Source organism: Psammomys obesus, unplaced genomic scaffold, assembly GCF_907164565.1.
Source record: "Psammomys obesus unplaced genomic scaffold, mPsaObe1.curated_primary_1811, whole genome shotgun sequence".
Lineage (NCBI taxonomy): Eukaryota > Metazoa > Chordata > Mammalia > Rodentia > Muridae > Psammomys > Psammomys obesus.
This window is the reverse complement of record NW_026596109.1, coordinates 4,265,297-4,278,262: the sequence shown is the minus strand read 5'-3', so window position 1 is coordinate 4,278,262 and position 12,966 is coordinate 4,265,297. Positions and strand designations below refer to the sequence as shown.

At 46.2% G+C, this 12,966-nt stretch overlaps 1 protein-coding gene across 1 annotated transcript in view; it reads right to left on the bottom strand.

Annotated features, from left to right (window-relative positions):
• Positions 1–12,966, bottom strand: part of Raver2 (ribonucleoprotein, PTB binding 2) — a 73,759-nt gene that overhangs the window by 36,762 nt on the left and 24,031 nt on the right. Inside the window, exons 3-4 of the mRNA XM_055628693.1 lie at positions 6,858–7,327; positions 4,253–4,444 (exon numbers count right to left, since the gene is read on the bottom strand). Of these exons, the coding sequence (XP_055484668.1) occupies positions 4,253–4,444; positions 6,858–7,327 (662 nt within the window). The remainder of the gene's footprint in view (positions 1–4,252; positions 4,445–6,857; positions 7,328–12,966) is intronic.

Here is a 12,966-nt window from a genome sequence, read left to right as displayed (position 1 = left end):
CTATCTATCTATCTATCTATCTATCTATCTATCTATCTATCTATCTACCTCACTATTCTTGCTACCTGCTTAAGAAGGTCTCTATATGTCATACAGAGATTCAGTATACACCATTAAAGAACAGAAAGGTGGGGGTGATAAAATCCAGCCGAAGGGGAAAGAGACCATTACTTTGTGCCCCATTGATTAGGAAAAAAAAATGGCATGGGGACCTTGGAGAGCATTACTCTAACCACACAGGTGAAAAGGGACAGCTGTATTTGGGCTGTTGATGAATAACTGAGTCTGTGTTTTGTGTGTGTGTGTTTTTAAACATTTATTTATTTGGGTGTTTTATGTCTTCATATACAGATGCACGCCAGAAGAGGGCACCAGATCTCACTATAGATGGCTGTGAGCCACCATGTGGCTGCTGGGAATTGAACTCGGAACCTTTGGAAGAGCAGCCATCTCTCCAGCCCCTGAGCCTGTGTTTTATAGCATATCTAGTTATTACAGAACACTAAAAAGTGAGTGTAAGAGGAAAGCAATTTCTTTAGAAATGCTAAAACTGAGCTATTGAACTAACACGACGTCTCAATTCTTTTCAATCCCTAGAAATACAGATCTACTCATCCAGCAACATCCACGTGTAATTTATCATTAGTAAGCAGTAAGAGAAGCTATTGGAGTCTATGAGAGGAAGAAAGTGGGAAAACTCAATTCAGAACCCACTAATGCCAACCTTCAGGGGCACAATTGAGCTGGCCAAGAACACAGAGAATAAAAGAAGAATGGTGTGGCAGGCTTCGCGGCTGGAGGAAGCTATAAATGTTACAGAGATCTCACAGTCAAACACTGGAGAATATTTAACAGCTCTGAATATTATGAGATCCCTGTTGAGGCTGGTAAGATGGCTTGAGCAGTAAAACGCTGGCCATGTAAGCATGAGGACCAGAAAAGGCTGGGCACAATGTTGTACACCATACAGAAGGCTGGGGAAGAGGAAGCCAGGCCCACCCACAGGTGCTTGCTGGCCAGGCAGCCTAGTTCAACAGGTGAGGTCCGGGTTCAGTGAAAGATCCTACCTCAAAAAATGAGGTAAAAGTGCTCGCTTCGGCAGCACATATACTAAAAAATGAGGTAAAGAATGGCTGAGGATTGAGGAAGGCTCCTGATACCGACCGACCTTTGGCTTCCACATGCATGCACACATATGGACACATATGAACATATCTACATGCATTGAAATCCCTTCTTGAGAGTAACTTTCTTGAAGGAGGTGGACACTATCCTGTATTAGTCTGAGAGCAGATGGAGATTAGAAATTGGTGACAATTGGCCCTGTTAAAGAAACACTAGTTGTGAAGGCAGCTATCTAAGAGCTTTGCTTAAGAAAAAGACAAGATATTCATGACAGATGGGATGGGGCTAGTGAAACACGTAAAACAAAGAAAGCAGAGCATCAAGAGTCCCACCTGAGACACTGTCAGGAGCCCAACATGGTTAGGAGGATGCAAAAGGAACTTTGATTCACCTGTTTCAATTGTTGCCTCTGGCTGCTAACCCAGCTTCTAGCCTCCGTACAGTCTAACCTAGACCTAGAATATTTGCAGCCTCTGAGACTTACTGCTGAATAAGCTCACCTTTTCTTGTTCTTTCTGAGCTCTGGGCTGGCTGGTTCAATTCAGATGTTCTGGCTCAAACTCCTCTCCCAGCTGACTTATTCAATCTGGCCTTTCTCTCTTGGCGCTGAATTGCTGTTTGACCTCAAACTAACTCCAGCAATCTGCTCTAATCTCCTGCTCCTTCTCATTCTCTGGCTCATTCAGTCTTCACCTGAGTCTAGCTTGTTCTTTCTCTGTAACCTGTTTCTCTATTACTATCTCAGCAAAACTGCCTCCTCCCTTTTTCCATTGCCCCTTAAGTAGCCTCCCTTTCCTCTTTCTTTTCGTGAGAATTGAGCATATCCTAGTCTGTCAAATCTTTCTCTGGTTTGTCTCCACTTCTGCCACTCAATTAAACATCACTTTCAAACTTTGGGTGCTGCCTTCTACAAACTAACTTTACCTTCATTGTTTGGGGTTAGAGGCGTGTACCACCACCTCTAAATCTAAGCTTTCCTTTACCTGAAATTTGCTCTACACCAGGCTGGCTCTGAATTCACATCTTCTTGCCTCTGTCTCCTGGATTAAAGTAGTGTTTATATTCCAGCCAGATCACATAGGCCTACAAAATATTTAGATGTGATCTCTTAGCAGGCAGATCACACAGACCTAGAAGACCTTTGGATGTGATCTCTTGCCAGAATAGCCATGTTCTGAATTAAAAGTCCTGTACAGGAGGAGGCCTGGCTCCTCCTATGAACAGGGAAGGTGTCCAGAAGATGTACACCTCTGTCCGTGTACATCTTGGGGACTGAGTAAGTGCTTGTGCATGCTAAGATGAGAAGGAAGCAAGCAGTGAAGGGAAGAAAGATGGATGACTGAAGGTAATCCTGATCTCCACAGGAACCACGATCATCTCGCAGAAAGAATGACAAAGGCATGCACAAGGACGAGTTTTAGATAGCTGCAGGAGAAAGCAGGCAATCAACCATGACGGATGAGCTGAAAACTTGCAGCAGTCAGGAAAGCCATATGCCACTCATTTGCAGAGGCACCAAGCCCCCACCTGTTTCATATCTAAGAAGACACAGTGCCTTGACATTAGCAGTCAATGAATAGACTGGTTCAGAATTGGAAACTCAGCAAACCTGAAACTCGGCAATTCCAGTTGAACAAAGGTACAACGTAAACAGAGGAAATGAAACTGACAGTGAACCAAGGGTAGTGCCTTTTGAAAGATGCCAAGGATGCTATCTCTGGAAACAGAAAGAAAGGATACAGGGTCAGAAGTGAACTCAGAGAGGAATGGAGGCGGGGAGCAGTAACAGGTGCCTCCCACGCCCTGTCCACCTTCTCTGCTTTTCTGCTCATCTCTAAACTACTTTGGGCTGACTTTTCCATGGCCTTACTGTCTCCTGTCACTAGTTTATATAACTTATGAGTTCCCCAGTGCTAAATTCAATTGATGTCCTTAGACTATTCCACATCAGTCCACCACCTAGCCATACCTCTCTACATAGATGGTTCAACCTGACCATTTAGCTCTCTGCCAACATTGAATCTGGCTCAGATCACCGCTCAGCCTACAGTGACTACTCAGCTTGCCTCCTTACAGTCCCCAGATTTAATGAAGAACACAGGATGTTCAGTGAAACTTGGAGTTCAGATAAACAATGAATAATCTTTAATATGAGCGTGTCTCACACAAAATCTGGATTTATTTGGCAATCCTATCCTCCACCCCCATCAACACATGTCGGTTCAGCACCTCACCCATTCCTTAATGTCAGACTCAAATGCCATCTTCATCATGAAGAAGTTTGTCCCGACTTCTTCCAAAGAACAGCCAGCCCTTCCTTCATTCAACCATCAAACACAGGCTCTGCTGAGTGCTGAGGTGAAAACTGTGAAGGCAACATCCAGATCTCAGGGACCCTCAGGCTAGAGAGAGTCACAGGAATGAGAGGGGTGCCACATGAGCAGAAGAGGTAGATGTCTTCCTCAGCTCACACAGTGGACACTGCCCTGTGGGCACCTGTGTTACGACCACTTCTGGAAAAAGGCAGCATGGCACCGGAAACTAACAGCCGTCAGCAACTAAAGTATTTGCTGAAAGAACGGAAGTCTTTCAAAAATTACTCCGGAGAGCGGCTGGAGAGATAGAGCACTTGCAGTGTGAAGACTGAAGTTTGGGTCCCTAGAACCCGTGGAATAGCTGGGCAGATGTGATGGCCTCCTGTAATCCCAGCACTTGGGAAGCAGACGGGGGCCCCAGGACAAGCTGGCTGGACAAGCTGGAACTCAGTGAGAGCCTTGCCTCAATACATAGAGGAAGGCAATCAAGAGAAGCCTGACTTAGCTCTGGGCTCCCACATAAAAACACACAGAGTCCTTGTACACATGCACAGACAGACACAGTACTTGCACCCTCACATACAAATTACTCAAGATGACTATGTTTTCTTAAATTCTCCCTCTCTCAACCTCTGGCTTGGTTTTACAGACCCCACTTGGTCAGCTTTTTTTTAAAAAATACACTTATTATTTGAAAAACATGGATGTCTTCAGTGTAATGGAAACAGCAATAGCACCGGGAATGACCACTAACTCGACAGACTTGGAAAGTTAAAACAGTCTCCGGATTGTCCAAGCACCAAGCCACTCACCACGCGCTGAGCCGCTATGAGGGCCGCTAGAGTGCTTCGCCCTGACGCTCCTGGGGCGCAGAAGGACAGCTGGACTTGGCTCCCCTTGATGGTGATGCCATCTGCCACCTGCTGAACCTCTTCGGCATGCTCCGCGGTGCTATATTCGACCACTGCAAAGCAACTGTCTTGACCGCCTTCATCCTGTGCAAGCTGATACCACACAGCACATTAAAAAGAGATTCTGAAATTGGTTCATGAATATTTGTTTACAGTCATCATTTCCAAACTCCAACAGCTCAGCCCTCAAGTCTGCACTAGGGACAATTATTTTACACTTCAACTTCCCTAGACACGGTTGTTCCTGAAGTCAAGGACTTTCAACCCAAATTTTTTTATTTTCTAATTTAACAGTCATTAGTCTCCTACTTACTAAGAAATATATATACATACACAATTATTAATAAGACAGTTAAGTAATTACATTAAAACTGTCTTCATAACAAGTCACCAGATTCATGGATAATGAAACACCGATAATCTGACTACACACCATTGAAAAATGCTGTTATCACAAGCAGACAGACAGAAGGAGTCCCAGCCATCTTGTATTTCAACATACTAAGCAAATCCCAGGAATCCGCTCAAGCATCTTTCAGGCCTAGGTTTCCTGCTCCGTCACCTGCAGCACACAGCCTTCGGTTTCTACTTCGGGCTATTGAGCTGCTGCACAGGGTCCTGGGTTTATTTCTGTCATCCACCTGCAGGAGTGTACAGGACGACAGTAAAGTCCGGCTCTACAGACTCGACCGAAGAGCAGAGGGAAGAAGGAATACATCACCACATGGTTCCAAGATTCAAGCACATCTGAGTGATCTTAACAAATATGCTTACACCACAAGGTGATAGATGCGAGAAAATCAAGCTTGCGTCTTTAAGAAGCCCTGGGATGTGGATTTTGTATCTCTTTTAAGTTTCCGTTATTTTGAAGCACTTCAACATAAACTAAGAGCCACTCAGGGGAACAGCAGCAAACAGCATCCACCACTATACAGTTAGGCAAGGTGAAGCAAGATTCCTGCCGGTTTGTGGGTTCGCAACTCATATCTATGGTATGATGAGTGGCTCTGCTCCCCACACTTGCTCCAAAGGCCTCAGAGAATTAAGAAATGACACAGGATGATAGCACTGTATAACTCTCAGGAGTCAGTAATATGGGCACATCATAGACCAATCTGCTTCGAATAACTGAGCAAAGGGTGGGTCAAAGTTTTGGCACAAAATATTCTAATTTTATACAAGTCTTGGATGGTTTCTTTAATGCCTTACTGGGATGAAAGGAGCAAAGATGGAAGGAAAAAGCAGGAGGGGGCCATTCAGACTACATTCTGAAAGACGCCTACCGATGCCTAGCTCACTCACGTGTAGCATCTGAAAAGAACAATCCTGTAGACGGTGGGACCAGACTGGCGCTCACCAGCGGACAGTGGAGTCACCAGTAGAAAAGTTGGTAACAAGGCATACAATTCCAGTTAGCTAGGAAGACCTAAGTTCAGGAGATCCTCCATCACAATTAACAACACACTGTATTACTCAAATTCTGAGGGTAATCCGCTGCCTGACAGCTGCCCCCCCCCCCCCGTGTATGCACACACAGCACCGTGCTGGGCACCACAACCACATAGACCTTTATCTGTCCATTTGAACACACACCTGTCCATTGTGCATAAACATGTGCCAACTCCAAAAGTTCACCACAAGATAAGAATTTGGCACCTGTTGGGTGAGAGGGGGGGTTAAGAAAGGAAACATGGAGGCTGGAGAGATAGCTCAGAGGTTAAGAGCACTGGCTGCTTTCCAGAGGTCCTGAGGAATTCGATTCCCAGCAACCACTTTAACTCACAACCATCTATAGTGAGATCGGGGCCCTCTTCTGGTGTGCAGATATACACAAAGATAGAGTACTCATATGCATAATAGATAAATCTTTTTTTTAAAAGACAGGAAACATGGAAGTGAAAGGAGGAGGCAAAAGGAGGAAATGAAGGGAACGAAGAGAGAACTGGCCTGTTGTCATCAGAAAGCTACAGGGTGAGGTGTCACACACGTGTCTCCGTACAGTTATTAGGAAGCTTGGAAGTGCTCGCCAGTGTGGCCACTCCCACGCTCCATGACCCCGTGCACACAGAAGCAGGCATTCGCCTTAGCCATCACCCAGGTTTTCTATCCTCCAGGAAGTCACTCTTGAGAGAGGATCTGCAACTATCTGTTCTCTCGTCATGCCCATCTACAACACTGTGAAGCACTGAGACACAGCGCTCTACTCTCTACGCTTCTGGTACACCTGGCGCTGGCCCAGAGACAGTGGCGAACATGACTGGGAGAGAGAAATGTGCTAATGGATGAATGGCTGGACAGAATGAGAAGGTAGGAGTTTGGCCCACGAACAGAAGGGAATTGACTTAAAATTTCCTCAGAGTCCTCGTTATGAACTGCAGCAGAATCAAAATCACCACTGTGAGAGTCTCACGGATACGGCAGCTTAACAGGATGTAGCTACAGACGTCGATTAGCTAAGGACGCAGCCATTTTTAAGTCTCTCAAACCGGTTCTTAGAAAGACATACCTGGCAGAACACAGGTTTATGGACACTGGAAAAAAGTTGCAAGAGCTCTTCTGAATCCCTGTAGTCACTGGGGAGTTTGTCTATACAAAGGCACTTGGAATGGATGAGCTCCGAGGCCAAGAGATTAACATCCATCCACTGTGCAAACAGCGCCGACGCGCCCAGCTGCCGGCCCAACAGCTCCAGTCTGGCCTTGGCCGCGAAGTCCTTCTTCATGTATTCCACAAACCCGTAGCCTTTGGAGTGGCCAGTAACTTCACTGTAAACCAGAAAGCACCTCTCGACATTCCCGTACGCCCGGACGAGCTCTTCAAACTCTTCTAAGGTGAAGGAGACGGGCAGGTTGGTGATGCACAGCAGGGCATCCGTGGGCTGCAGCTGCACGCTCAACTCTCTGCCTCGAAAGGAAAACTGGTGGAACCTCCGGATCGCACTCTGCGCTTGCTCCCCGTTCAGTAAGGTAACAAAAGCTGCAAGGTAGCGGGGGGAATTAGAGCTCTCAGGTCGGTGTTTCATCTTCCCCCCTGTGACCCACAGCAAGGAATACATTTTATGCCCAAGACTCACTATATACAAAAGGACGTATCTTTTTCTGAAGCAGGATTATCGGAAAATGTACCCCACTGTATGCAGTGTCCCCTCCTGACCCCTCCCCCACACATACTTTTAGAGACAGAGTCTCACCATCTAGCTCCTATTGGCCGGAACCTCACTGCACAGACCAGCAGACTTGAAACTCAGAGACGCAGCTGCCTCTGCCTCCAAACCTGACCTGCAATACACGCTTGACTTTGTTCTTGTTTAGAAACTGCTTTTCTAGTTGTGTGTGTGTGTGTCTGTGTTTTGCACATGTATGCGTGCAGAGTCGTAGGCAGGCAGGCATGTGAGTGCACATGGTAGCCAGAGGAAGGCGTCAGTGTCCTCTACCCCTCGCCACCTAGTCCCTTTGAGGTGGATTTGTCCCTTCAGAGCTCTTGTTTCTTCAGCAAGGCTGCAGCCTGTCAGGCTACTGTCTCCCTCTCTACTCCTGCTCAGAGCCGGTCTTTCAGCAGCATGAGACCATGCCTGGCTTGTTATGTGGGTGCTGGGAGTGATTGCTCAGAGCGCATTCTTAACCACTGTGCCATCCCTCCACCCTCTGATTTTTCTTTTTCATCCTCTGATTTTTCAATTCTTATTTACTGTGTTTTTTAAAAAAAAAGTTAGTTATTTTTTTTTAATGCTCAGTCTCCACTAAACTAATTTTATGGTCAGTTCCTCAAATAAAATGTTTAGTAATTATATTAGGAATTCCACCATAAGAGCCACTATATTCTGAGGAATTTTGTTTGGGGTAGCATTTTCTAATACAAATCTGACCTCCTTAAGGTCAGATGTAAGAGCTTTACGTAGCCTTTCTAAAAACCCTCCATGAAGTTAAAATAAGGTTGCAAGATCCTTTCCCCCAGAAAGACCTAAAAGACTTTCATAGGAAGGGCCAGAAAAACTGAAAGTACAGTAAAAGATGCCAGGATGCCTGCAGTAAACCAGTTTCTCCACATCTTTTTCATATCATTTAAGATCAATCAAGACTGTGATTTGTTGGCTTTGCAATGCCAACCCTCATGAGTGAGTTCCTGCCAGGACCTGGACGGTAGGAGAGCAGAGCTAACTGCCACAGCTGCCCTCTGGCCAAGTGTGCGTTCTCTCTCTCTCTCTCTCTCTCTCTCTCTCTCTCTCTCTCACATACACACACAAATAAATCTGTGGAATTTAAAGAGAGAGTGATAATAAATCCTGACTGATTAGCTTCAAAGGAGCCATGAGTGTATATAGTGCCACATACAACTTTGATAAATAACATCAAATGAAAAGGTAACACAATTCTGATCCTGGATAAAGATTTTTAACCTTCAGTCTCAATCAAACAATTTAAAAAAGCTACCTAAGCCATTTCAGCATCAAACAATAAAATGTATATATAAAAGCATAACATAGCCTGGCTGTTGACACAGGCCTAGGATCTCACACATGTGGCAGAGAGAGGAGAAGCATACTTTCAGCGCCAGCCTGGGCTTCACTGTTGAGACAGGGAAACGCTGCCTCAAACATCTGACACATGGGTTACAAATCAATGAAATATACAGGTTCATATTTGTTAAAATTACATTTTAGGGATACGAATTTATCTGTTTTCACTGACAAATAAAAGCAGATGTTGAGACTTATGGCCAAACTTTGGGCAGAATGCAGGGAATCTTATGAAAGAAGTGGGAAAAAAATAATAAGACCTGGAGGAGACAGGAACTCCACAAGGAGAGCAACAGAACCAAAAAATTTGAGCACAGGGGTCTTTGCTGAGACTCATACTCCAACCAAGGACCATGCATGGAGATAACCTGCACAGATGTAGCCCATGGAAGTTCGGTATCCAGGTGGGTTCCATAGTAATGGGAACAGGGACTGCCTCTGACATGAACTGATTGGCCTGCTCTTTGATCACCTCCCCCTGAGGGAGGGGGGCAGCCTTACCAGGCCACAGAGGAAGACAATGCAGCCACTCCTGATGAGACCTAACAGACTAGAATCAGAAGGAAGAAAAAGAAACCCTCCCCTACCAGTAGACTTGGGGAGGGGAGTGTGTGGAGAAGGGGGAGAAAGAGAGTGATTGGGAGGGGAGGAGGGAGGGAACTAGAGGGGGGATACAAAGTAAATAAAGTATAATTAAAAATTTAAAAAAAGAACTTTTTAAAGAAATCCTGAGAGCCTCCAATTAGAATACCACACAGCAATCCACAAATCACAAGAGAGCTGCTCTCTCAAACTGCCTCATCTCCTTAGGGGGCACAGTGGGGCAAGCCTCGCAAGCAGTGGAGTCGCCCAGATTCAAACAGGGTATAGTCCTATGTGGTTCAGAGCAAAGGCACAAGGGGTGAGAAAGGGAGAGTCTCACAGCGCCGAGAATTCTGACCTCCCTCAGTTGGTCTCGGTGCCCATGTAACTCTCAGACTATGAGTATCTTACCTCAGGGTGATGCTAACATTTAAAACAACACGGTTTTCGCTGTGCAAGCTCTCCAAATGCCAAGGACAATGCAACAACTAACTCATCCAACAGAAGAACAAAAACAGCCCTGTCATCCTTGTTTCGAGAATTAACTCTTGGTTTCCAATACCTTTTTATTTTAAAAGGAAAAAAAAAAGCGATTGGTTTTTACTAGCTACTTTTTTGTTGTTGTTGTGACAAAATGACCTGACAATTCACCTGTCTTAGTTAGGGCTACTTACTGCTGGTATGAAGAAACGCCAAGACTACTGTCATAAGTCAGGCCAGGGACTCAAACAGGGCAGAAACCTGGAGGTAGGCGCTGACAGAGGCCATGGAGTAGTGCTGCTTATTGGCTTGCTCAGCCTGCTTTCTTATAGAACCCAGGGCCACCACCCCAGGGGTAGCCCCACCCACAGTAGGTTGGGCCCTTCCCTCTCCATCACTAATTAAGAAAGCGCTCTACAGGCTTGTCTGCAGCCTGATCTTACGGAAGCATTTTCTCAACTGAGATTCCCTCCTCTCAGATGACTTTAGCTTGTGTCAACTTGACATAAAACTAGCCAGCACAGTTGACCCCTTCTCAACCTGACACATAAACATATCACTGTTAAGTCACATCTTTCTTGTTCATCGCCAAGATCGCACATTAAGAAAGACATCACAGTACAGCCTGGCAGCCTGGCAGTGATGGCACACGCCTTTAATCAAAGCACCCAGAAGGCAGAGTTCAAGGACAGCCTGCTCTAAGTTCCAGGACAGCCAGGGCTACACAGAGAAACCTTGTCTCGAAAAAATCAAAGACTAACAAACAAAAAGGCATCACAGTATAAAACATTTTACCAACTTAAAAACTCCCACTGCCTTACAAATTCAAACACTTTAGAAGTTGTCTCTTAAAAAAATAGCCAGCCTCTTTTAAAACTCAAAGTCTCCATAACACTCTAAAATCTCTTTTTTAAAAGTTTAAAGTCTTTCAACTAGGGGCTCCTGCAAAAATAAATACTTTCTTACTTCCAGAGGGAAGAACCAGGGCACAGTCACAGCATGAACAAAGCAAAACCAAACATCAACAGTGTAAATAACTCAGTGTTCAACATCTGGGATTCACTCACGATCTTCTGGGCGCCTCCAAGGTGCTTGCGTCACTTCCCTGTCACTTCCCTGGCTCCGCCCTCTGCAGCACACATAGCTTGTCTTCTGGGCTCCAGCTCCACTCCTCCCCTACTGCTGTCCTTGGTGGTTGGCCCATGGTACTGGCACCTCCAAAATGCTGGGTCTCCTACTGCAACCAGGCTGCACTTTCACCAATAGCCTTTCTTCATGGTGCCAAGCCTCAACTTCTCTGCACGACCCCTTCAATTCTGGGCCTTCGGCTGCCACTGGGGCTGCACCTTCGCCAGTGGGCTCTCCTGGCCTCTCACGGTGCCAAGCCTCAGGGGCTCTCCGGAATTCCTTCACGCCTTCAAAACCAGTACCACCTGGGTGACCTTTACCCTGCCAAGTCTGGTTGCCAGAACTAGGGATGGCAACCATGGCCACTTCTGGGACACAGCTTCTGTGCACTCTCAGGAAACACCGCTCAGAAGATTTCACCTCAGTGATGCTGGTCTCTTTATCACTAATTTCTCAGCCCCAGCTGACCAGCAAGCATCAACTGTCCTAGTAAAGCAAAGATTTACTTCCATGGTTCTGGTCTCCTGCCAATCATCACTGATTCTCCAGCCCTGGCTTCTAGGACCACAGAATCTTAATTAAAAATAACAAATGCGCAACGGCCCTAACAGTCTTTAAGTGATTCTCAAACTTGCCTCTGTAACTTCACAAGCCAGGCCACCATCATCCGCACTGCTTTTAACATTCTCGTCTTCCAAGGACCCGCAAAACCGCTCACCAAGTTTTGAACACTCAATGGCTTCTCTCACCCAAAATTCCCAAGTCCTTCCACAATCCTCCCCACTATCCTGGTGCCAATTTCTGTCTTAGGGCTTCTATTGCTGTGATGAAACACCATGACAAAAAGAAAATGGGAGGAAAAGGGTTTATTTAGCTCACACTTCCATACTGTAGTCCATCACTGAAGGAAGTCAGGGCAGGAACTCAGGGCAGGAACCTGAAGACAGGAGCTGAGGCGGAGGCCAGCGAGGGCTGCTGCTTATTACTGGCTTGCTCAGCCTGCCTCCTTTTCAAACCCAGGTCCACCTGCATAGGCTGTACCACCGGAAACAGCCTGGGCCCGCCCCCATCAATCACTGACTAAGAAAATGCCCTACAGGCTTGCCTGCAGTCCAGTCTTCTGAAGGCATTTTCTTTCTCAAGGTTCTCTCCTCTGAGATGACTACAGCATGTGTCATGCTGACATAAAACTGGGCAGCCTGTAACCTAAGGAAAGGGAGTTTTATTTGGGCTCACAGTTTGGGGAGGGGAGCCAGTTCTGGTGGCGGGAACTTGAGGCAGCTTGTCCACAACATCCACAGTCAGGAAGCAGAAAATAACAAAAACTGGCATTCGGCTCACTTCCTCCTTTTCATACAGTCGAGGAACCCCAGCCATGCAATGGGCTACCTCAGTTGACTCACAGGCATGCCCACTGCAGGTTCTCTGGCTCCCTGGTCCAACCAGCCTGACAGATAACACTGCTTAACTCTCTTTCCTAAAACACACACACATTTTGCTAAACACTGGATATGTTCTGTTGAGCCCAGAAAGCCATGAGCTGAGGCTGGAGGGACAGGGACCCTGAAGTCGAGGACCCTGTCCAAGCTGACCTTTCACTCTCTTTTGCCACAGCTTCCTCTGCTCAGGCTTGAGAGGAAGCAATCTCTAGGGCCCTTCCTGGGACAATACTCATGGGGACACCCAAATTCAGACACCAGGAAGCTCCAAGCCACGGAATCCCTGCTCTCACTCTACACACACACCCGCCCTAGGGCAGCCAAGTCCTTCTTACTCAAGTGCTCCACACCAAGCTATAGCCCCTGCCCTCAAGTGCTATTTGTACTGGAGTACGTGTGTACACAGTGGTTTTGTCATCCTCCACGCTGTATGTTATCCCTCAAAGAAGTTCATAAACATTTCCATATGG